Genomic DNA, 25,057 nt, shown 5'->3' with positions numbered 1-25,057 from the left:
ACTCAACCACAGTACATCTTAATATATTGCTTCCACAATTGCCCCCTTGAGCTTGGGACCACTGGGACTTTACCAATGACACATAGCTAGAAAGAAACATACTTTATTATTCTGCATCAATATTTTGTGTTGTGCACCTTCCAAACCATGACAAGCTTGTACATGCTTTCTTCATCTGATCCTCAAAAGGTAGCCTTCTACTGGCTGTCACTCCAGTGCTTGTGGTTGAGTGGAGGGAGGGAGTCATGGGAAAACTGCAGAAACTGGTGAGTAGGGTTAATTTCATCATGTGGACATGCATCATTGTGCAGCATTTTCCATTTGGAAATTCATTTATGTAGTAAGGAAGGATGAAATATGGCAAATCCCACTAAAAATTTAGCACAGGCAGCAATTTTGTCTGGACTTTTGTCACATCCAGGCTCAATTTTGTCAGTGGATTCATATCCTCTCAGCCTCAAAGCATGTAGTATGTAGGCCTCCGTTAGTCTCGATAGACCATGGATTCGCACCTTGGAAAGTTTCCAGGGCGCAAGCCTGGCCAAGGTTTTTTTTAATGGAAGACTGGCAGTTGCCCAAGCTGCAAGTCTCCCCTCTCCACACCACCGATGTTGTCCAAGGGAAGGGCATTAGGACCCATACAGCTTGGCACCAGTGTCGTCGCAGAGCAACGTGCGGTTAAATGCCTTGCCCAAGGACACACACGCAAGCCTCAGCCAAGGCTCGAACTAGCGACCTTCAGATAGCCACTTGGCTACGCGCCAAAACACTTCAAAGCATACAGAAAAGAAACAGGCTCTTTGGCTCACTGAGTCCATACCAGCCATCAAGCATTCACTTACACTAATCCCGTTTTATCCTCCCCATATTCCCATCAATTGAAACCCCTCCCAATGATTCTACCACTCACTGACGCATTGGTGGCTATTTAACTTAATGACTACCCCCAGACATTTTTGAGAAGTGAAAAGGAACAGGAGCATCCAGAGAAAATCCATGAGAGAACTTGCAAACTCCACACAGAATACACCTAGAAATTTGAAAAGGGATTAACAGAGGATTAGAGTAACTGGGTTGCTGATCATTCTGTGGGCCAGAAGTCCTGTTTCTGTGTTGTATCTCTCTATAAGCACCAGAGGGCAGTATTGAGCATGTGCTGCTGGCACTGTGAGAGTGACTCCACTAGTTCTGCCACTGTACTGTTCATCATTCAAAACTCTACTGCTCATGCCCAGTTCTGCAAGTGTTGTTCACCCGCCTGATCTGTCCCTGCTGATGAATACTGAGATACTTCTAATCATTGATATTTACCTCCCTTCCTCCCTCACAAGCATTTTCCTCAGACAGCGCTTTCCTGTGCCTTTGTTTGCATTGTGTCACCACTGGCACAGTGCCTCCAACTGCTCAATTCCAAGCTGTGGGATCCACTTGGTAAGCCCTTCTGCTGCTCCACGTCCCTCCTTTCCCTTTAAAATGCTCAAAACTCACCTCAATACTCACTTGTTCTCTGCCTCTATTTTAAAATCCTAAGCAAAAGTTAAAAACCTTCTGATTTTCTATGCTTACTGTCTGACTATGCATTTTCAATTTACTGTGCATCTGGTGCATCTTTTTTCTATATTAGAAGTGCTATCAATATAAATGCAAATTTTTAGTGGTGACTGTGTCCCCAAGAGCATGATTAAATAGAAAAAGAATAGACGGTGTATTGCAAAGCAATGATTAAGATAGCAGTAGGGGGGTGATAGAAATCACAATCCAATCTAATAATGGTGATGAGCTTGGTTTATATGGTTATTATAAACCAACAAGTTCATTGTAAGTACATTGGATTCAACTTAATTGGGACACATCAGGACCAGTACATTTTGGCCCAAATAAATGGCTGCCCCAATTAGCCAGCTTCATGGACATAGTTAAAAAGGTATAAAAAAGACAAAGTACTGTTTAACTGAGTAACAAATTATGAAATAAAGAATAAATCAGAAGACTACCAATGCTATTACAGTACTATAAAACTGTGTATTAGTTCCGAATAATTATCGAGAAAGGAATTCATCCGGTGTGTGCTGCTGTGTATGGGTGTCCAGGGAGGGGTAGCGCCTCTAGTGAAGTGGCCTGTCAAGTCTACTATGGGGCAGCTCACTCAGCTTTGGTCCCCACTGGACACTCACCTGTGGCTCCACGTAGCTGCTTGCATGTGACAGTGGCCACACCCTGGTCCACCAGGTGAGGGTAGCTAGCGGACCTCATACCCCGGTGAAATAGGGACATGCCTGTCCTAGCATGAGAAGTCAGCTCCAGTAAACTGGGCAGATGAGATCAACTGTGAGACCCAACAGCCGAGAAGGCTGTTCTGCAACGCTTTGTGGGGAGTGAAAAGCATGATAAGGCAAAGATGAAGACATAGTTATCCACTGCAACCAAGGAAGAACCCAGTTTGTGATGATTATTCATATCACCAGACCTGGACTTCCAAGGTCAAGAGGGTGGACCTATCCCAGTGCAGCAGCTTTTCCAGTTTAAAAGCTCTCCCAAACAGATTTCACTGTCATTGTCAGATACAATGGACAACAAACACGCTACCATGTTCTTTTCGGAGACTAAGTGAACAAAATTAGCACAGACATCTAGTGTAGATAATGGACTGCCTTTATACATTGCTATTAACAATTGCATCCTCCAAATTCTCATTTTCAGTATAACATTCAAGATGATTGTAGATACCTTCAAAATCTTCGTAGCTCCTAACTTGTTAAAGTGGTGAAATGGTTTTGTTTATACTCCTGGCCATTTCTGGCATTTCCAAGCCTGAGTACTTGAAACCATAGTGAGCAAAACTATTCTAAACTGTCTCACTGCTTATTTCTCACCAACTACCAGTGACAAATCATGCGTTTTGAACACAAACACATACAATTGACACTATTTAAAAACTGTTCACTCTAAGCATGGTGTAATGTCTAATAGCCACACATTTATGTGACTAACGCTAATTAGAAACTGTTCATAAATGGTCTCCAGTCCCAATTAAGCAGCAGTGTCCCAAATAAGCAGCTTTCCTGATTCACCGATGGACCAGTTAACTGAAATCCACTGTACTTAAAATTCCAAATTTCACAACAAGTGCCAGTAATATTAAACCTGATTCTGATTCTAAAATATTTATCTAAAGAAGAATAATTTTAAATATTGTAAAAATGAAATGTAATCCATTAATTGGCTATGGAATATTGGCTTGTTCTTGATTAAATAGATTACTAGTACTTGTAACTCCAAAACATTAAACTAATTAAAAGGAAAACACATGTTTGTGTTTTTACTTTCAGCGAGACATGCACACATCACATTAATTGCAATAAAAAGATGAGAGTCCCAACTGATGCTCTTTCCTTTAGCAAGTTGTGCACGTTTCACATGTTAGCATCATGCCGTATGCAACTCATACCTTTCTTGACCCGGGGTGAGGGGCAGGTCACTCTGCTCAGCAGGTGGGACCTGTGGCTGTAAAAACAATCTCAGGTTCTGGGCCCTCCTCTGTGGTGGTTGTAGGGAGTTGATTCTGAGACTGCAGGAAGTTCTTCTGACAGCTCTGAACACCTTTCTTCTCCTTCCTTTTCCATCTTCGAGTTGGTGCATCAAGGTCTTGGGAGGGTGCATTTAGTTCACTGGAGTATTCACTTGTTGATCCTACAATTGCACCCTTTACAATCTGATCCCCCCCCCCCCCCCCTTGGCCTGCTCATCCAAAACATCATCTGATGAATCCTCTGTTTTCACATCTTCATTGACTCCTTTCTTTTTGGCCTTCCATTCATCCAGCTGGGCTTTGGTCTTTGCAACTACTTTTACAAGCAGTTCCACTTGCAGTTCATGCAATAACCTTAATGCAAGCATGGTAGATTCTGGTTCTTTATACTCAGAAAAGATGAATGCTTGCAACTTTCCTGAAGCAATATGAGCAAAGCTCACTTTGGCTGGTTTGGTTGGAGCAGTTAAATGTCAAAGCAAACTGTATGCCTTTAAAGCTAATGCACTCAGCAAAGTTAGTACTTGTTTTATATTGCTATTCCATTTGCTTTAAAATACTGCTCAATTCGTTCAGTATTTAAAATCCAGTTATCTGGTGTGTAACAAGTCAATCTTCCCAATGTAGCCAGCTGTTGCTTTTTTTAAAAATGATTATTATCACCCAGTACAGGTACTCACAAAATGCTGGAGGAACTCAGCAGCCCAGGCAACATCTACAGAAAAGAGTAAACAGTCAACTTTTCAGGCTGACCCAAAATGTTCACTGTTTACTCTTTTCCATAGACGCTACCTGGGCTGCTGAGTTCCTCCAGCATTTTGTGTGTGTTGCTTTGGATTTCCAGAATCTACAGATTTTCTCTTGTACTCACTGTTCATAAACCTGTAAATTTTTATGTTTTTTGTCTTTTTTTTACCCGACTGATTCTGCACACAGTGCGCTGCATTTTTAAAATTCGAACATGTCATTGCGCTTTTTTTAAATTCGAACATCTCATAAGTAGGTTGTTGTCTTGGGTTCATTTTAAAAATATCTCGTTGCCACTGTTACGTTTTGTAACTCCAAAACATTAAACTAATTAAAAGGAAAAGATGGGAATCGGAAATGTGGTTCTAACTTTGTGTTTTTACAAATGGTACCACAGCATTAAAGCCAGGACCAACAGGCTACGGAACAGCTTCTTTTCACAAGTCATTAGACTTATAAAATCACATGTCTGTACATTGTGATGGAGTCATAACGAAAAGATTTTTACTCCCTCGCATTGTGGAACGGATGTAAAATTTAAATAAATTCAAATTCAATTTTACTTCACACAAGGCGCACATTTATGTCATGATGTATGCAATTCTCTTATCTTTTATATATAACCCATAATTAATTATTTAAACTAATAAATAATGTTTCATCAATAATATATTTAGAATATTACACAAATATTACTGCAGCATTAAATATTAAATATGCAACAGTATTCATTATTATTGATTATACATGAAGATTTTGGAAGAAGTACCCAAAAGCCATGAGTGCCTCAGGAGCTCTAACCTGCTCCATGACAAATTTAAAAGTTTTAAATATATCGGACATCTATAATGCTGAGAAGACTTCAAAAGCTCTGATGTTATCCAATAAAAGCTGCAAAACCTTATAAAGAAGGCAAGATTTTTATAAATAGATGATAGGAGAACTAGTTGGTTCAGCACACCATGAAAATTACCATTTCAAAATTATGGTGTCTTTGACTTCGAAGTAATTCTGAAGGAGATAGAGAAATCAGATTTATCAGAAACTAATAGCATGTAAGTATTAAATAAGTTCAGTAAACTTTTCTAAAGTAGGAAATTTGTTGTTATGGTATAGGATGAATCCCAGGGCTTTGAGGGAAGTGCAAGTGGAAATTGCAGGGACACTAACAATAGTTCAATCCTCTGAGTACAGGATGCTGCCAGAAGCCTGCAGTATGGTGAATATTACTTGTTTCCCCCTGAAAATACTGTTAAAAAAACTTAGAAACTGTGATCTGCAATACAACTGGAGAAAAAGTTTAATTAAGGCAAGCCAGCATAGGGTTATAATGGGTAAACTATGTTTAACCAATATAATTTTTTATGTATAACATAGTTGGTAAGCATAATGCAAACTCTCTATGTTGTACAGGAGGCCTCTAATAAGGTGCAACTTACTAGCAAAGTTGAAGAACTTGGGATAAAAGGGACATTGATGCATGGATTCAATGGAGACTCAAGAGAGACTGCAGATTCTGGAAATCTGGAACAACAAACAAAATTCTGGAAGAACTCAGTAGCATCTATGGAGGGAAATGGGCAGTCAATGTTTCAGGTCAAGACCCTTCTTCAGAACTCAATACAGTATCATCAATATAACATCGGCTAAGTAATAGATAGGAGAGGGTGGTCCTGAATGGTTAATTTTCCCAATGTGGAAGAAGGTGAAGAGCAGCATTTCCTCAGGTATCAGTGTAAAGTCTATTACTTTCTCTCACGTATATCCATAATCCAGCCATGGATATGATCTACAATTTCAAGTGCAAAGAATAGTGAAATTGCAGCAATATCCAAAGCAGTTTATAGAATAGGATGACATATCACAGATTAAGTTTAATGGAGAGAAATATGAAACATTGCAATTTGGTAGAATGAGATGTAATATAGATACAGGGGAAGACAGACCTGGGGTAAAAGACAGACAGGCAAAGTCGAGGAAGTGTTTAATAAGGCATTCACATTCTTGCACTTGATCAACAGTGCTATTGCATGTAAGTACAGGAAAGCAATGCTGAACCTTTATAAGGCCTAGCACAGCCTCAAGTGTTGTAATACATTTACTTCTAGTTGCCTCCCAAACCCTTTCATGGACTTCTCCATAGAAAGAATGAGGGAGCCCTTGGGGATAGTCCAGAGTAAATGAGTGACTACAATGACAAGGACAGATTGAAAGGCTGGGGCTGTTTTCTTTTGAGATGTGCTGCCAGGACTTAAGGAGCCAAGTTATAGGGAGAGGTTGGATAGGCTAGCATTTTCTTTTCACTTGGAGCATGAGGTGATCTTACAGATCATGAGGCACATAATAAGGAGAATGCACTCCGTCTTTTCCCCCATGGTTGGGGAATCAGTTCAAAGTAAATTTACTGTCAAAGTACATATACATCACCATATACAACCCTGAGATTCACTTTCTTGTGTGCATATCCAATAGCTCCATTATAGAGTAATAACCATAATAGAATCAATGCAAGACTAAACCAACTTGGGCAAAAAACCAACAAACTTTGCAAGTACAGAAAGAAAGAAATAATAATAAAAATTAATTAGTAAGCAATAAATATTGAGAACATGAGATGAAGAGTCATTGAAGGTTGTGGGAACATTTCAGTGATTGTGCAAGTTGAGTGAAGTTATCCCCTCTGCTGACTGAGGATAATAAATGTTCCTGAACCTAGTGGTGCGAGTTCTGAGGCTCTTGTACTTTTTTCCTGTTAGCAGCAGCAAGAAGAGAGCATGACATGGGTAGTGGGCATCCCTGATCATGGATGCTGCTCCGTTTTGCAGCATTTTATGTAGATGTGCTCAATGGTGGGGAGGGCTTTACCTGTGATGGACTGGACCGTATCCACTACTTTTGTAGGAACCTTCCATTTAAGGGTGTTGGTGTTTCCATACCAGGCTGAGATGCAGCCTGTCAATATTCTCTGAAGTACACATTTGTAGAGGATTGTCAAAGTTTTAATTGCTATGCTGAATCTTCGCAAACTCCTAAAGACATAGAGGTGCTGCCATGCTTTCCTTTTAATTGTGCTTAGGTGTTGGGTCCAGGTCAGGTCCTCCAAAATAGATCCCCCTTCCCTTCCCTCCACTTTTTTATTCTGACACCTTACAAGAGGGCATGGGTTTAAGCTGAAGGGGAAAGATTTATTAAGAACTTGAGGGCAACTCTTTTTTTAAAACACAATAGTGGTTTGTAAATGGAATGAACTTCAGGTGAAAGTTGAGACAGGTAAACTAACAAGGATAGGAAAGGCTTAGAGGAATACAGGAACAATACTGGCAAATAACCCCAGCTTAGATGGGCATCTTGGTCATCATGGACTAGCTGGGTAGAATGTTTATGTGCTGTAACTGAGGGGAAGATCTGACAGGTTGATAATGGGAGGCTGCCCCCATTGCAGAAGTCACAAGTGCAAAATAGAGAGGGGAATTAATAGTGACTTAAACAAAAACCTACAAGACATGGGTCTGTCAATTTAAGATTGTTAACCAGACAATTAACTGTCCAGTAATAATTTTTGCAGACTTTACTTATTTTCTGCACTTTACATGGAAATGTCTTGATCAACACTATCGTCAGCAGTTTTGCTGGTAACATCAGCAGTCAAAATGCCAAAACTGCAGCAACGTGCCAGACCCTTCCCAAAACTCGTTTTAACAGCATGTTGGTTCATAAAAACTGAAAGGATGCAACATAATCCCTTCGTAAGGTGCTTTTTAATAATAAGGAGAATGACCCAAAAAATTGACAGTCACAAAAGGATATAGGGTTGATGACCAAAAGCAAGTCAAGAGCAGAAGGGTAGAGGAATTTGAGAGATGCGATTTGCGCTATTGACAATGAAGACATCATTAAATTCCTGGATGTACATTAGGTATAGTTTCAGAGAGATGGGAGAGATAACATAGATAGAGGGTTTTGAAAACAGGATAGAAATTTTGAAACCTAGACGGTGGGGGAAACGGGAGCCAGCGGCTGGTTAAGTCAGCAGGAATTCTGGAGGTCCCTCTGCGCCCCAGCTCGTCCACTGCGGCTCCACTCGGGCCGGGCCGGGCCGGGATCGCAGCGGGATACCCGACGCTGGTCCGGCCGTTACCCGCAGCCACGGCCTGACGGCGAGCCTCGGGCCGTTTGTGGTCTCCAGGCACTGACGTTCGGCGCGTTGTGACGCCAGGAGCGGGTGTGCGGTGGAGCCTGAGCGGAGAAGCGGTGTCAGCCTCCGAGTGGGAGCGCAGCGCAGCGCGGCGCAGCGCACTCCTCCCACCCCGGGCCACTCGGCTCTGCCCCTCCCACCCCGGCACGCCGCCGCCGCCTTCATGACGGGCAGCGAGGTAGGCTAGGACTCAGCAGCCCAGCCTCCGCACCTCGCCTAGTGTCCGAGCAGCAGGATGGAGCCGCCTCTGCCGCCACCGCTGCACGGCGACAAGCTGCCGTCTCCGCGCATGTCGCCCGGCTCACCTCGGCCTCAGCAGCGCCGGCGCTCGGGTCGTCTCGGCCTGGAGATGTATCACTCGCTGAGCGGCGCCAACTTCGACCTGTTCACGTCCGACTCGACGGTGTCGCTGCCCTACCTGGACGGCGGGGAGGTGGACTTCAGCGAGAGCGACATCTCGGTCACCCACAAGCGCAGCCACTCGGGCAGTATCCGGCACCGCTACGACGTGGTGGGGGAGCTGGGCTCCGAGGAGGTGCGCTGGTTTTACAAGGAGGATCGCAAGACCTGGAAACCCTTCATCGGCTACGACTCGCTGCGCATCGAGCTCATGTACAGGGAATACAGCGAATTTGTCGCCAAGGCAGGCTCGCCACTTCTAGCCAGACCCGCGCTCGACACCGTGTGTGTCCGCGGCGGTCTGTATGAAGTCAACGTGATAGACAAGGAATGTTATCCCGTGTATTGGCTTCGTAAGTACCTTATGAACTCGACTTGCTTGTAACAGAAAAAAAATTGCCTGTCAAATATACAGTAATTGGTACATGGTCTCTTAAACCTGCCGATGCCGAACTCTGGAGCATTTTTTAAAAAACTGATTTAGGTCTATCTCTTTGCCTCCATGGGCGCTGCTTGGCCCGCTTAGTACGTATGGGTTTTTTTTGCTTAATTCGATAACTTGCCTGCTTGACTCTAAGGGTATCTGAATTACAAATGTAACATTTAAGACATTCAATCACAGTTGTTATAATTTCTAGAATGTGTTTCATCGAGGGTTTGGGACTAAACTCTCCAGTCAATCTTGAATCAATCTAACTCTCCCTGGATTCCATGAACCTAACATTACAGACCAGCCTGTCATACATGACTTTGTTAAAGGCCTTGCAAAAGTCCTACAATAGACAACGTCCACTGTAATACCCCTTAGGTTACCACCTCAAAAAAAATCTCTACAAGGTTTGTCAAGCATGATTTTCTACTCTCAAATCCATGCCAGCTCATTTTAATCACACTTCATCTATTCAAATAACGGTAGATATTGGAATTTTTTCTAGTAATTTCCCCACTACTGTTGTCAAGCTGACTGATCTGTAGTTCCCTTCTACTTTTCAGGAACTAGGCTTCAGGAGTCTAGGACCAGAGGACACAGCCTCAGAATAGAAAAACGCCTGTTTAGAACAGAGATGAAGAGGAATTTCTTTAGTCAGATGGTGGTGAATCTTGAATTCATTTGCTTAGATGGCTCTGGAGGCAAAATACTGGGCATATTGAAAGTGGAGGTTTATAGGTTATTGATTAGTAAGGATGCCAAAAGTTATGGGGAGGAGAAGGGAATGGGGATGAGAGGGGAAAATGAATCAGCCATGCTCGAATGGTGGATCAGACTTGATGGGCCAAATGGCCTACTTGTGCTCCTTATGGTCTTTCTTCCAGGAATCATCACCTTGTCGTGGTGGGGAGGCTTGAGAGATCCTGAGAGCAATGCTGTCTGGAGTTTAGCCATCTGGCACTTGGCTCCTGGTAGGGTTATCCATGAGAGCAAGTTCAAGGAGGAGGATTCAGATGGAGTGATCTAACCAAACCCTCAGCAGTGGAGCTGGCAGGTGATGATAAAGGAACAGTAGTTATAATGGGTGACTTCAATCTACATATAGATTGGGTGAACCAAATTGGTAAGGGTGCTGAGGAACAGGATTTCTTGGAATGTATGCGGGATGGTTTTCTGAACCAACATGTCGACGAACCAACTAGAGAGCAGGCCATTCTAGATTGGATATTGAGCAATGAGGAAGGGTTAGTTAGCAATCTTGTCATGCGAGGTCCCTTGGGTAAGAGTGACCATAATATGGTGGAATTCTTCATTAAGATGGAGAGTGACATAGTTAATTCAGAAACAAAGGTTCTGAACTTAAAGAAGGGTAACTTTGAAGGTATGAGACGTGAATTAGCTAAGATAAACTGGCAAATGATACTTAAAGGGTTGACAGTGGATATGCAATGGCAAGCATTTAAAGATTGCATGATGAACTATAGCAATTGTTCATCCCAGTTTGGCAAAAGAATAAACCAGGGAAGGCAGTGCACCCGTGGCTGACAAGGGAAATTAGGGATAGTATCAAGTCCAAAGAAGAAACATTAATTAGCAAAAAAAAGCGGCACTCCTGAGGACTGGGAGAAATTCAGAGACCGGCAGAGGAGGACAAAGGGCTTAATTAGGAAAGGGAAAAAAGATTATGAGAGAAAGCTGGCAGGGAACATAAAAACTGACTGTAAAAGCTTTTATAGATATGTGAAAAGAAGAAGATTGGTCAAGACAAGTGTAGGCCCCTTACAGTCAGAAACAGGTGAATTGATCATAGGGAACAAGGACATGGCAGACCAGTTGAATAACTACTTTGGTTCTGTCTTCACTAAGGAGGACATAAATAATCTTCCGGAAATAGTAGGGGACCGAGGGTCTAGTGAGATGGAGGAACTGAGGGAAATACATGTTAGTAGGGAAGTGGTGTTAGGTAAATTGAAGGGATTAAAGGCAGATAAATCCCCAGGGCCAGATGGTCTGCATCCCAGAGTGCTTAAGGAAGTAGCCCAAGAAATAGTGGATGCATTAGTAATAATTTTTCAAAACTCCTTCGATTCTAGATTAGTTCCTGAGGATTGGAGGGGGGCTAATGTAACCCCACTTTTTAAAAAAGGAGGGAGAGAAAAACCGGGGAATTATAGACCAGTTACTCTGACATCGGTGGTGGGGAAAATGCTAGAGTCGGTTATCAAAGATGTGATAACAGCACATTTGGAAAGAGATGAAATCATCGGACAAAGTCAGCATGGATTGTGAAAGGAAAATCATGTCTGATGAATCTTACAGAATTTTTTGAAGATGTAACTAGTAGAGTGGATAAGGGAGAGCCAGTGGATGTGGTATATTTAGATTTTCAAAAGGCTTTTGACAAGGTCCCACACAGGAGATTAGTGTGCAACCTTAAAGCATATGGTATTGGGGGTATGGTATTGATGTGGATAGAGAATTGGTTGGCAGACAGGAAGCAAAGAGTGGGAGTAAATGGGACCTTTTCAGAATGGCAGGCAGTGATTAGTGGGGTACCACAAGGCTCAGTGCTGGGACCCCAGTTGTTTACAATATATATTAATGATTTAGATGAGGGAATTAAATGCAGCATCTCCAAGTTTGCGGATGACACGAAGCTGGGCGGCGGTGTTAGCTGCGAGGAGGATGCTAAGAGGATGCAGGGTGACTTGGATAGGTTAGGTGAGTGGGCAAATTCATGGCAGATGCAATTTAATGTGGATAAATGTGAGGTTATCCACTTTGGTTGCAAGAACAGGAAAACAGATTATTATCTGAACGGTGGCTGATTAGGAAAAGGGGAGGTGCAATGAGACCTGGGTGTCATTGTACACCAGTCATTGAAGGTGGGCATGCAGGTACAGCAGGCGGTGAAAAAGGCAAATGGTATGTTGGCATTCATAGCAAGAGGATTCAAGTACAAGGCCTTGGTGAGACAGCACCTAGAGTATTGTGTGCAGTTTTGGTCTCCTAATCTGAGGAAAGACATTCTTGGCATAGAGGGAGTACAAAGAAGGTTCACCAGATTGATTCCTGGGATGGCAGGACTTTCATATGAAAAAAGACTGGATCGACTAGGCTTATACTCACTGGAATTTAGAAGATTGAGGGGGGATCTTATTGAAATGTACAAAATTCTAAAGGGATTGGACAGGCTAGATGCAGGAAGGTTGTTTCCGATGTTGGGGAAGTCCAGAACGAGGGATCACAGTTTAAGGATAAAGGGGAAGCCTTTTAGGACCGAGATGAGGAAAAACTTCTTTACACAGAGAGTGGTGAATCTGTGGAATTGGCTATATTTAAGAGGAAGTTAGATATAGCCCTTGTGGCTAAAGGGATAAGGGGGTATGGAGAGAAAGCAGGTACAGGGTTCTGAGTTGGATGATCAGCCATGATCATACTGAATGGCGGTGCAGGCTCGAAGGGCCAAATGACCTACTCCTACACCTATCTTCTATGTTTCTATGATGACACATCACAACGGCAGTGAGAGCAAAGGAAGGGATTGTAGCAGTGCAGAGTCCCCAGGTGTCTTGCATTCCATGCCACTGGACCCTGGCCCCAGTCTGTCAAGGACCAGGTGGTGGCATCCTGTGGATCAGCCTCTCCACATTAAAGTCACATCCAGATGTTCTCCATTAACGTCCCCATTACGTGGATCCCAGATCGACTTCCACAACCACCAATAAACAACCCGTCAGGAGAACATCATACTTGACTCCAGTAAACATGCTGCTGCTAGGTCTAAGTGCAATTAATTGCCATATTATAAAAGTATAACTTCTGTTTATTTTGGAAATACAAGACTGCAGATACTGAAATCTGGAGTAAAATACAAACTGCTGAGGGAACAGTCCTCCAGCAAGTTTTTTTTTGTTGTTGTTCATCTTTGGTGGAAAGGTTTGAATACTGCTGCATTGCATGCTTCAAACCGGAGGTAACAATCACCATGGAGATAGGGAAATTTTGCTTAATCTAAAGAAAAACAGAAACTTAAATAATGTGATTAAAGGTAACAAATAGATTGGTGATAGAAACCCAGTGATCAGCAGTTTTAGTTTGGTGCAGGTGATGTGCGAGGGCAGCAAACACCTACGTAGAGCACACTTCAGTGTGGTGTTTGTGCATCCTTAGAGGCTTTGTAGAAGATCTGCTGAATTTCACAGATGATTGGTGGACTTGTTAGATGTGAGAAGTCAATGAAAAGGGAACTGGGAAAAACAAACAATTTTGGTTGCAGTGTTCCATAGGCCACGGTGACAACAACTCAAGGGATTAACAAAATAATCTTGGGATCAACTTCTGACTGAGATACACGTGTCTTAATCTCAAAGGAATCTGGAGAATCTGATTGTAAACACATTAACAGTGGGAGGAGCCTGAAGGATTGCTTTGGCCGGAGATGCAATGAAGTGTAGTGAGACGAGCTAAAGAGTCAAAGTCCCTTGGATCCTGGTGCAGTCCCTTGGATTTGTGGCAGCAGTGATGGGCATTCAAAGTGAGACTATTAATTTCAATGGGTTTACAGACACTGGTTTTCAAGAGGAGTTTTATTTAATTTTTATTTTACTTTAACTCATCATTTCTTGATTAATTTCTAGTTTGAGTCACGTTTAAGTACATTTTTACAAAATGAGTGTATTTAAACTGCTTTTAGATCTAGTGATCAAAGATATTTAAAAACTGTTCAAAGGTCTCTGACAGGAGCCTTTTTGGCTTTCAACAGGCCACCAGGCATCCCGTGACCTGTTGCCTGTTCCTGAGCCAGTGCTCATCTTTCCTGCAGGATGGCCATGGCAGCCAGGTCTTGATTGGAGCCACACTACTGCAACTGGTAATTGTGGCCACATGAAAAGAAAAAGGATGGGCATGTTCAGGAAACAAGCCTATTAATTTTCCAACCAAAGGCATCAGGCTGTCTTTTCCTGCCATCTTTTTTCTGCTCGCAGTTTCTTAATCCAGTCTTTTCCTCTTTATTTATGTTTGAATGTTGCCATTATATTCCTTTCTAAGCCTATGATCAATTAATTCACTTTTGATTAAATGAGATGCACGCTTGCTTTTCCTGTTGAGTCAGATCCTAGATTAATTTTTCTTCTGTTACTATTCTATTCCAAATTTGCACCTTCAGCTGTTGCCATGCTTTTTTAAAACAGAATCTAAAGAAGAGCAAGTATAATTGGTCAAAGACACCATTATACATGTTAGTGTGAAATCTGACTTAAAATGAGTAAAATCTGACTTGTACACGGAGACTAAGATGACAAATGTGGATGGGAAGGGGGTAGTTTAATTGTGATTAAAGATTTTGTACAGCCATCCCAGATACTTAAACATTTGGGAATAAGAAGCCACTTACCATCTACAGGGGAAATTAAGATTTTGCCATTGTCAGGATGGGTGCATGTTAGAGATGTTTCAGATAGGTTGAAACATGGTAATGAAGGTGATTAAGGATGCATAAGATGTGTAAGAGATAAACGATAGAAAATAATGCTGGAAACCCATTAGTGAGAAATTGATGTGGGTGTGTATGGTTGTGGAAGCTTCTTATGGCTAACTTAAAGGAGGTAAATGCGACTGGCTGGAAATTGAGAAGTGATTGAGGATTTAAATGAAGGTTGAACCCACAATGGTTATTGAGTTGGGTCACAAAGAAATTGTTGTTGTAGGAGGATGGTTGAAATAGCAAAATAAAAACCTGAAGGAGCATCGAGAATGTAGTGGACAATCCAGTATAGTGGATTCTGTTTAATTGGGCCATCAGTTAATCAGGACAGCTGCTTATTTGGGACAATTCTTAAAGAACAAAAACTGATAGGAAAAAAATAACTGGAATTCCCTTCATTTATTTGGGATACTGTGCCACTTAATTGGGGCATGAGACCGTTGCCAAACAGTTCCTAATTCGCCTCAGACACATGCAGTTATGCAGCCATTAGACACTACACCATGCTTGGAGTGAACAGTTTCTAAATAACCTCCGTTACGTCCACTTGTGTTCAAAAAGCAGTGATTTTTGTCACCGATATTTAGAAAGAAATAAGCAGTAAGATGTGTCCCAATTAATCTGAAGAAAGTTATGGACCACTGTGAAGATAACCAAGAGAGTGTTGTATTTTTTAAAAAAGCATGTTGGCCTTGATGCAACTAGAATTTTTCTTTAATATGCTTGTTGTGTGACAATGGAGTAAATGTTTTTCAATGATTTTTACTTCCGACTTCAAAACCGTTTTTTGTTTTCATGATTTGTTAAATATTGCAAAATATGAATACATTATTTGTTAAGAATGTTAAGGCAATTAATTTTTAAACTTTTTTAAGTTCAACAAAATGGATTGCCTTCTGAGTGAAGGCACTCCATTCTGTTTTAATAGGGAATTAAACCGTTTCTTTCGTTTTGAGCCAGAGAACATGACAATTTTGAAAATGTCACTGTGAGCGTGTATCTATCCATTGTAATTTATACAAATGATTGTTTTTATCTGCCCCACAACAGCTGCACTGTGTAACTGGTTTTGCAATGTTCATTGTCCTGTATAACATTTGTTAAAATCAGTAAAGAGGTAGACAGAGTAATGCATCCATGAGATGGTGTCATGCTTCAATGATTATATTCAGCAGAAGAAATTTGCAACAGTTAAATAAATAATTGAAGCTTATGCATGGTAAAATTGTTGTCATCCAGTATACAGCTATTTAAACAGAATGACTTGCCCCAAACTGGTTTCTATAACATCGATGTACTTGCAAGTCAGATATTAATGGTGATTTATTTGGCACAGTAGATAACCTTTCAATGTCCTTAATATTTAAATTATCATCCCATTTTAAATGTAAATAAGCACAAACTGATTATCTGCTGCTATCACATTTTAGTAGATGTGCTGAAGACTCCTGGGGAAGCGCATCAGATTTTTGTTTGCTCTTTTGACTCATTAATCAATCCATCTATGCTGTGGTAATGCCTCTGATATAGTAACTGTTAGGAGTCTAACAGCACTGCATGTTGTTCAAAAGTACTTGTAATTCTGGCTGTAAATTCAGTGAGGCTTTTGGAAATTGCTGCTTTTGTTACAGCCTTATAATGCTTTCAAAATTACTTCATTCATTTTATTGTGCTGTACAAAATTGGTGTCAAGTGAAGGTTGCAATATTGGTGTCAGCTGAAAAATTCATTCAATGAGTCATTGTAAAATCACATTTCATAATTTTGCAGAGGCTCTTTTTTGATAACACAAGTTTGGTAGAAGCATTTCTTCTCTAGTTGGTGTTTTGGAGTAATTTTTCCCCTAATTGTGAATTTATACTGTATGTTTTAATTATAACTTGTTATTTATCATTTCAGGGTTTAGAGTTGTACAGCATAGAAATGGGCCTTTTAGCTCACTGTGGCAGTGTAGATCTGTTTGGCCATCTACCCTCATTCCATTTGTCCTACATCCTTCAATTCCTTGCCTAATCAAGTGTCTGACTAAATGCCTCAAACTTAGTAATTATTTCCAGTGGCAGCGTAATCCAGATACCAACTAGTCTATATGGGGGAGGGGGGAAATGTGGAAGAAGAGAAAGAAAATTATCCCTCATTCCATTTAAATCTCCTACCTCATGTTTAAAACTATTTTGCCTATTTATACCTCTCATAATCTTATACATTTTTTATCAGGTCACCCTTCAATCTCATTCACTGCAGGGAAAATAAGCATAGCCAATCCAATCCCTCTCCATCCTTATCAATCACCTTGGAACTTCCTGCAGTCACATTTTTCGTGTAGTGTGTTGACTACAACTGCACAGAAAACTCCAAGTACAGCGTAATCAGTGTGTTCGTAAAGTTACAGCTCTTTAAGTTCTATGCCCTGCTCTTTTAAGGTTAGTAATTCTTCATCACCCTCTCTCCCTGTGCAGCCAATTTTGGGCAAAAATGAACTTTGGACTCCTAGATCTCTCTGTACATCAACATGACTGAGTGGCTTGCCATTAATGACATGTGCCATACCCTTATTTGTCTTTCCAAAGTCAATCATCTTGTACTTGTTGGGATTAAATCACATCTACCAATATTCCATCCAGCTTTTCCAACTGTAAGGCTGTATCCTGCTGTTGCCTGAGACAACTTCCTTTCTATCCACAACTTCACCAATTTCTGTGTCATTCCTCCTACATTCACATCCAAGTCGTTAATGTTTGAAGTTGAAAGTCCAAGGTAAATTTATTAACAAAGTACCGTATATGTATGTCACGACATACTACCCTGAGATTCTTTTTCTTCCAGGAAATTCACAGTGAGTACATAGAAACACAATATAATCAATGAAATACCACACACAATAAGACAGGCAAACAACCAATGTGCAAAAGACAACAAACGGTGCAAATACAGAAGAAAATATAATAAATAAGCAGTAAATAGCACTTTCAGTCCTTGAAAGTGAGTCCATAGGTTGTGGGAACAGTTTAGTGAAGGGGTTAGTGAAGATATTCCCTCTGGTTCAAGAGCGTGATGGTTTAGGGGTAATAACTGTTCCTGAACTTTGTGGTGTGGGTCCAGACGCTCCTGTACCTTCATCCTGATGGTAGCAGTAAAAAGTGTATGTAGAGATCTTTGGGTGCTGCTTTCCTGCAACAGAGCTCCTTGTAAATGTGCTCAACAGTGGGAGGACTTTACCTATGATAGATCGAGCTGCATCACTACTTTTTGTAGGATCTTCCGTTCAAGGGCATTAGTGTTTCCATACCATGCGGTGATGCAACCAGTCAACATACTCTCCACTATAGAAGTTTGTCAGAGTTTTAGATGACATGCCAAATCTTCACAAACATCTAAGAAAATACAGATGCTTCTGCCCTTCTTTGTAATTGCACTTATGTAATGGACCCGGGACAGATCCTTTGAAATGATAAAAATGATTGCATCCCCCACCTCTGATCCCTGGATGAGGACTGCCTCACGGCCCTCTGATTTCCTCCTCCTCTGCTCAATAATGAGCTTTTTGATTTTGCTGACATTGTCACGGCATACTCGGCTAGATTTTCAATCTCACTCCTATATGCTGATTTATTACAACCTTTGAATCACCCTAAGACAGTGGTGTCATCAGTAAACTTAACTATGGCACTGGAGATGTTTCTAGCTTCACAGTCATAAGTATAAAGTGAGCAGAGCAGTGGGCTAAGCACGCAGCATTGGGTGCACCTGTACTGATGGTGATTGTGAAGGAGAAGTTGTTGCCAATTCAAACTGATTGGTATCTGCAAGTAAGGAAATCAAGGATCCAGTTACACAGGTTGGTACTGAGGCCTATAAGGTCTTGAAGCTTATTGATTCATTTTGAGGTGATGATGGTGTTGCATGCAGAGCTGTAGTCAATGATGAGCATCCTGATGTAGGCATCTTCACTGCTGAGGTGCTCCAAGGTTGAGGGAAGAGCTAATGAAATGGCATCCGCTGTGGACCTGCTGTAATCGTAGGCAAACGAGAGCGGATCAAACCCATTCCTCAGGCAGGAGTTGATGTGTTTCATCACTGTGGATGTAAGTGTAATTGGACGATAGTCATTGAGGCAGTTTACTACTTTCTTGGGAGCCAGTATAATTGAAACCTGCTTGAAGCAGGTGATACTTCAGACTGCTGAAGTGAGAGGTTGTAGATATCAGCGCACACTCCAGTTGATCAGCAGAAGTCTTTAATACTCGACCTGGTACCCTATCTGGACCAGATGTTTTCCATGCGTTCACCCTCCTGAAGGATGCTCTCACATCAGCCTCAGAGACTGAAATCATGGGGTACTCAGGAGCTGATGTGGGAGTTCATGAAGGTGCCTCCATGTTTTGTCGGGCAAAGCAAGCATAAAAGGCATTGAGCTCACCCAGGAATGAAAGCCTGTTGTCATGTATGTACTTCATATGAAGAGATAGCATTCAGCCTTGTCACAATATCAAACATCCTTCTCTGATTCCATGCCACTTTGCATGTGAAATGGCTTTCCAGAGGTTGAACCTTTGGACCTCTTGTATTTGATTTGGTCGCTAGACCTGAATGCCACTAATACGGCTCTCAGCAGATTACAGATCTCTTGGTTCATCCAAGGCTTCTGGTTGGGAAAGACTCTTAAGTAGTATTACAATGAGTAAAGGTACCAGCAATAATTCTTATGGTAACTACTGGTCATGGGCTTTTAATCAGAAAATCATCCTTCCACCACTACTCCCTGCTTCCTATCTCCAAGCCAACTTTCAATCCAATTAGCTAACTCACCTTGGATTTCTGACTTTAAGGCAAAAGAGAAAAACTGTACCAAATTTTCTTGTCCTGTGTTTTACTAAGCTTATGTGTGGAGAAAGCAGAATCTATTTTCACTGTCAGAACATAAAGAAAGATAAACATAATGACTAAGAAATAAGGGTGTATGAATGTTAATAATTCAAAGTCAAATTAGCATAGACAGAAATGCATATTCAAGGAAAGTTTATTTTATGAAATAAAGTCAGAAATGGCATTTTAAAAGTGTTCAAGAACAATACCTCAAGAGTACCCACACATATAAAGGTTAGTTTACACTGGTGCTGGGATTGGTAGTAATCTATATTTTTTGTTAAACTGGTATGCACATGAAAAGGCGAAGTTTAAAACCTTTTAATGGCAAGCAAATGTGCAGTTGTTACCAGTGTCTCAGTGTATTTCAGTCATATAGTCAGACAACAGGGAAGCGGCCTGTTTGGCCCATCTGTTCCATGCTGACCAAATGCGTATCCATTCTTGTCTCACTTGGCCCATATCATTTTAAACCAGTCCTATCTGTGTATCCAACCAACTGTCCTAGAAATTGTTATTGTAAGTAAAGAGGAAAGAAGGAAAATTTACTCTTAAATATCAAACTATATTGAAAGCTTTTCTATTTTAGCAAGGTATTTCTCAATAGTGGTTCATTTTGGTAGGTCATATTTGAAGATAGAATATAATATTAATGGTAAGACTCTTGGCAGTGTGGAGAATCAGTGAGATATTGTGGTCACCTCATTACAGAAAGGATGTGGATATTATAGAGAGAGTGCAGAGGAATTTACATGGATGTTGCCTGGATTGGAGAACATACCTTATGAGAATAGGTTGAGTGAACTCGGTCTTTTCTCCTTGGAGCATGAGAGGTGACTTATTAGAGGTATATAAGTTGATCAGAGGCATTGATCATGTGGATAGCCAGAGGCTTTTTCCCAGGGTTGAAATGGTTAACATGAGGAGGCATAGTTTCAGGGTGCTTGGAAGTAAGTACAAGGGGGATGTCAGGGGTAAGTTTTTCACACAGAGAGTGCACTGCCTGCGAAAGTGGTAGAGGCAGATACAATAGGGTCTTTTAAGAGTCTCTTAGAAAGGTAAATGGAGCTTAGAAAAATAGAGGGCTATGTGGTAGGGAAATTCTAGGCAGTTTCTAGAGTAGGTTACATGGTCAGCACAACATTGTGGGCCAAAGGGCCTGTAATGTGTTGTAGATTTCTGTGTTTCAATGTTTCACACATTTTTACATAAATATTCATTCATGGTTGATTAATTTGGAAATCTAGTTGCCTTCTCGCAGAACCCCTTTCAAAATGGGCTAAGGAGAAATTCTCATTTTGCTATAAATAACCAGATATTCAAAAGCAAAATGTACATTTATAAATATTTTGTTAAAATGTAAAGAAACTGGCACAAATCATAGCCATTAATTTGATGTACCTGGTAGGGCACTGAAAACCTGTGCTAACTAACTATCAGGAGTGTTCAAGGACAACTTCAACCTCTGACTGCTGCTGTCAAAGGTTCCCATCTGCTTCAAAAAGGGTCCAAGAAGAGCAGGATGAGCTGCCTCAATGACTGTTGCCTAGTTAAACTCACATCTACTGTGATGAAGTGATTCAAGAGGTTAGTCATGGCTGGAATCAACTCCTGCCTAAGCAAGGAACTGGACCCTCACAGTTTGCCTATCGCCTCAACAGGTCTACAGTGGATGCAATGTCACTGACTCTTCACTCTGCCTTGGATTACCTGGACAATAATAATCACAACATCAGGCTGCTGTTTTTTGGTCACAACTCAGTGTTCAATACCATCATACCCTCAGTACTAATCAACAAGTTCCAGAACTTAGTCCTCTGTACTTCCCTCTGTAACTGGATCCTTAACTTCCTCATCGGGAGACCACAATCAGTGCAAATCGGAAATAACATCTCTTGCTGACAGTCAACCTCAAGGATGTGTGCTTAGCTCACTGCTGTACGTTCTCTGCACCCATAACTGTGTGGCTTGCCACAGCTCAAATGCCATCTATAAATTTGCCAATAACACATCTATTGGTGGCGAAACTTCATTTGGTGACGAGGAAATGTATAGGAGTGAGATTGATCAGCTGGTTGAATGGTGTTGCAACAGCAACCTTGCCCTCAACATTAGTAAGACCGAGGATTTGATTGTGGACTTCAGAAAGGGGTGGTCAAGGGAACACACTCCAGTCCTCATCAAGAGATCAGCAGTGGAAAGGGTGAGCAGTTTCAAGTTCCTGAGTGTCAACATATCTGCTGATCTGTCCTAGGGCCAAAGTATTGATGGGATTACAAAGAAGGCATGACAGCAGCTATATTTCATTAGGAGTTTGAGGAGTCTTGGTATGTCACCAAAGACTCTTGCAAATTTCTACAGATGTAGCATAGAGAGCATTCTAATTGGTTGGATCACTGTCTGGCATGGAGGAACCTCTGCACAGGACTTGGAAAAGGCTGCAGGAAGTTGCACCCTCAGCCAGCTCCATCAAGGGTGCTAGCCTCCCCAGCATCAAAGATCTCTTCAAAAGGCAACACTACAAAAAGGCGGGGCCCGCATCAAGGACTTCCATCACCGAAGAGATGCCCTCTTTTCATTGCTGTGTCAAGGAGGAGGTACAGGGGCCTGAGGACACACACAATCAACATTTTAGAAACAGCTTGCTCCCCACCACAATTGGATTTCTGTATGGACAATGAACCCATGTACTTTTTTTTTTCTTTTTGCTGTCTTTTTACACTATTTACTTAATTCTCCTATTTGGAGCATTCACATCACATTGTCTTTTTTTGTTATGTTGCTCCCGCTGCTAATTTCTTTTCTGTCTTTGCCAGTAATATGTCATTCTTGCAGGTATTTCGTTAGCTTCAATTTGATTCCAAATCTAGTGATTGTTTTGTTTGCGTCTTTGTGATTTTTAATATTCACAATTTTTGAGTATTTTTATACTCCTTTAATGCACTTTATAATATTGTGAGTTCCTTTGCATTTCTCTGCTACTGGTATTTCTCCACCAAAATTCAAAATTCTTCTGTAAAAGACAATATGGGCATCGGTTTATTATTGTCACATGTACCAAGATACTGAATCTTACAGCGTACTGTTCATCACTAAGCATCTGAAAACTGAGTTCTGAAGCTCACTCTGTCAAATTTCCCCATGCTACAAGATCTGAAGATGACATTTTTTGCTTTGGTTGATGAAAGATAGCTCATCCACACATGGGATATATAGTTTAAAATCCTCTTGTCAGGAAAAAATGCTTTGGGAGATTATTCTTCAAAGGATTGCCAGTTTGCACTTTTATACATAGAAAAGTCATTTCTTACCCTTATATTTAAAATAATGACCTTGTCATAAGCATAGGACGAAATTTTAATGATAAATTGAAGTAATGCAGCTTTAGGCCTCTTAACTTGCTTTGGTTTGTGGAAATGTTATAAACACATTAAAATCAAAATGGAATGATTAAAACAGAAAGGTTATTTATACTGACTATTCTGCTTTTGTTTAAATATGCGGTGTAGTTTGGTTGGCTTTCCTTTTGTTTTACTTTTCCTTCCATTGTTCTTTTAGTATGAAAGATGCAGGAAATCAACAAAATGTCATTCAGATCAGGCAGCCATGTAAAGACATCTGTAATAATTTGCAGCTTGTTCCAGTACAACTAAGGAAAAAAAATGTTAAGTTATTTTTGTGGCACACAAAATTTGTATCTTGTTTTTCTTTGACTTTGTTGACCATGTTTCTATTGAAATTTTTGTTAACTATGTCTGTACTGTTTGATTTTTGTAGAACCAGATAAGATTTTAGTCATGCGTGGCCAATGGTTTATTGACGGAACCTGGCAGCCTTTGGAAGAGGAAGACAGTGATCTGATAGAAGCTGAACACCTAAAGCGTTTTAGGGGTCAACAGATCCAGGATGTATTTGAGCTGGATGTAGCTAAATCTATGGACGGTAAAGATGGTAAGACAAAGCCTATAATCCTATTTCCTGTTTCATAATCCACTCCGAAGGAAATAGAGAGAGAATTTTACATTTATGCTTGCTATTTGACTATATACAAATCATACAATCTTTATAATTTACTGTTTCTAAGTTGTTGTCCTGACCTTTGAATATTCCATGAGGTTAGACGTTTTCTGTAAAACTTTAAAAGCTACACAGGGCAACAAATGTGAATTGTAGCTTAATATAATCCACTAGCGAAATAGAATTTATTTTCTTTTTTTATGTGGCTTTATATAGCCTGTGTTGACTTTTAACCAAAAATTACTTTCTTGCCTTGTTTTATTAACTGACAAAATATTGTTAAGAAATAGGTAAACATCCTTTCCAGTTTGTTTCTCCCTCCACCAGTGCAAACAAATGGATTGCAGACTTGCAGACTTCATTACTGTATTGGGCCAGTAAATTGGCTGGCCTCTCTTAGTTCACTAATTTAGTTTACTAGTTTCTCCGCTAAAGCTCCCTTGCCACTCAAAGCCCTAGGACAATGGTAGGAATATAACAAGTTTGTAGTTCGATAATTTTATAAATCTGAAAGTAAAGAAAAGAAGAGATGAGAAATTCTTGAATTTCTTCAGAAACTAATATTAATCCATTGATTTACCATTTTAAAAAAAGACCAATTCACAAATCATTGCAATCTTTGTGCACTGTGCTGGATTGGGGTGAACTGAAGACATGTATGCTTAATGGTGTTAACTTCCACATTCTATGTTAAATGGCTTCCTAACCCAGCTCTCAAATTAGTTCCTCTTCTTCAACCTGAAATTGTTGTCATGAAGGCTGTTCATATGAGTTAATCCTCTGGGTCAAAAGTGCGCAGGTTACTGTATCAATTAGTAGTATTCTTGCTTTAACTGTCACTAGTAGCAATTTTGCTTTAATTATCAATTTGTGATCATAAATTAGCATAACATTAAATTCTAGATTTAGACTTGATGCAAGGAATCTTTGTTTTAGGATTTACATTGAACTGGTTGGCTCTCTATATCGAAGGAAATCAACAAAATTGAAGTGTCTGAAAGTCTGAACTTGTGTTATCTAGGCACATATGTTTATGGCAAGGCATCTTAATATATGAACATGGAACTTGGCTCACCTATCCATCCAGTGAGCTTGACGGATTTTGTGGAGACAGAACTGGTGGCATTATTCCAGTATCTTTACTTGCCTGATGTATGGTTCATGTGTCAGACATGGGGATGGGGATCACTGCTGCCAGGGAGATAGAACTGTACAGGCCCTTCAGCTCATGATGTTGTGCCGACCCTTTAGCCTACTCCTATGTGGCCTTCCATTTTTCTTACATCTTTGTGCCTATCGAGAAGTCTCTTAAACGTCCCTACCGCTTTTGCCTCTACCACCACCCCAGCAGTACATTCCATGCAATCACCTCTCTCTGCAAAAGAA

General features: G+C 40.7%; 1 protein-coding gene across 2 annotated transcripts in view; it reads left to right on the top strand.

The window, feature by feature from the left end:
• The first annotated feature begins 8,176 nt into the window (after window positions 1-8,176).
• Window positions 8,177-25,057, top strand: part of ddhd1b (DDHD domain containing 1b) — a 78,476-nt gene continuing 61,595 nt past the window's right edge. The window contains exons 1-2 of one of the 2 annotated variants that reach the window (XM_073039849.1): window positions 8,177-9,223; window positions 23,432-23,605. In XM_073039849.1, the coding sequence (XP_072895950.1) occupies window positions 8,707-9,223; window positions 23,432-23,605 (691 nt within the window). In that variant the 5' untranslated portion in view covers window positions 8,177-8,706. The remainder of the gene's footprint in view (window positions 9,224-23,431; window positions 23,606-25,057) is intronic. The other variant, XM_073039850.1, reaches the window with a different exon arrangement.

Source organism: Hemitrygon akajei, chromosome 3 (assembly GCF_048418815.1).
Source record: "Hemitrygon akajei chromosome 3, sHemAka1.3, whole genome shotgun sequence".
Lineage (NCBI taxonomy): Eukaryota > Metazoa > Chordata > Chondrichthyes > Myliobatiformes > Dasyatidae > Hemitrygon > Hemitrygon akajei.
This window is presented reverse-complemented; position numbering and strand designations above follow the sequence as displayed.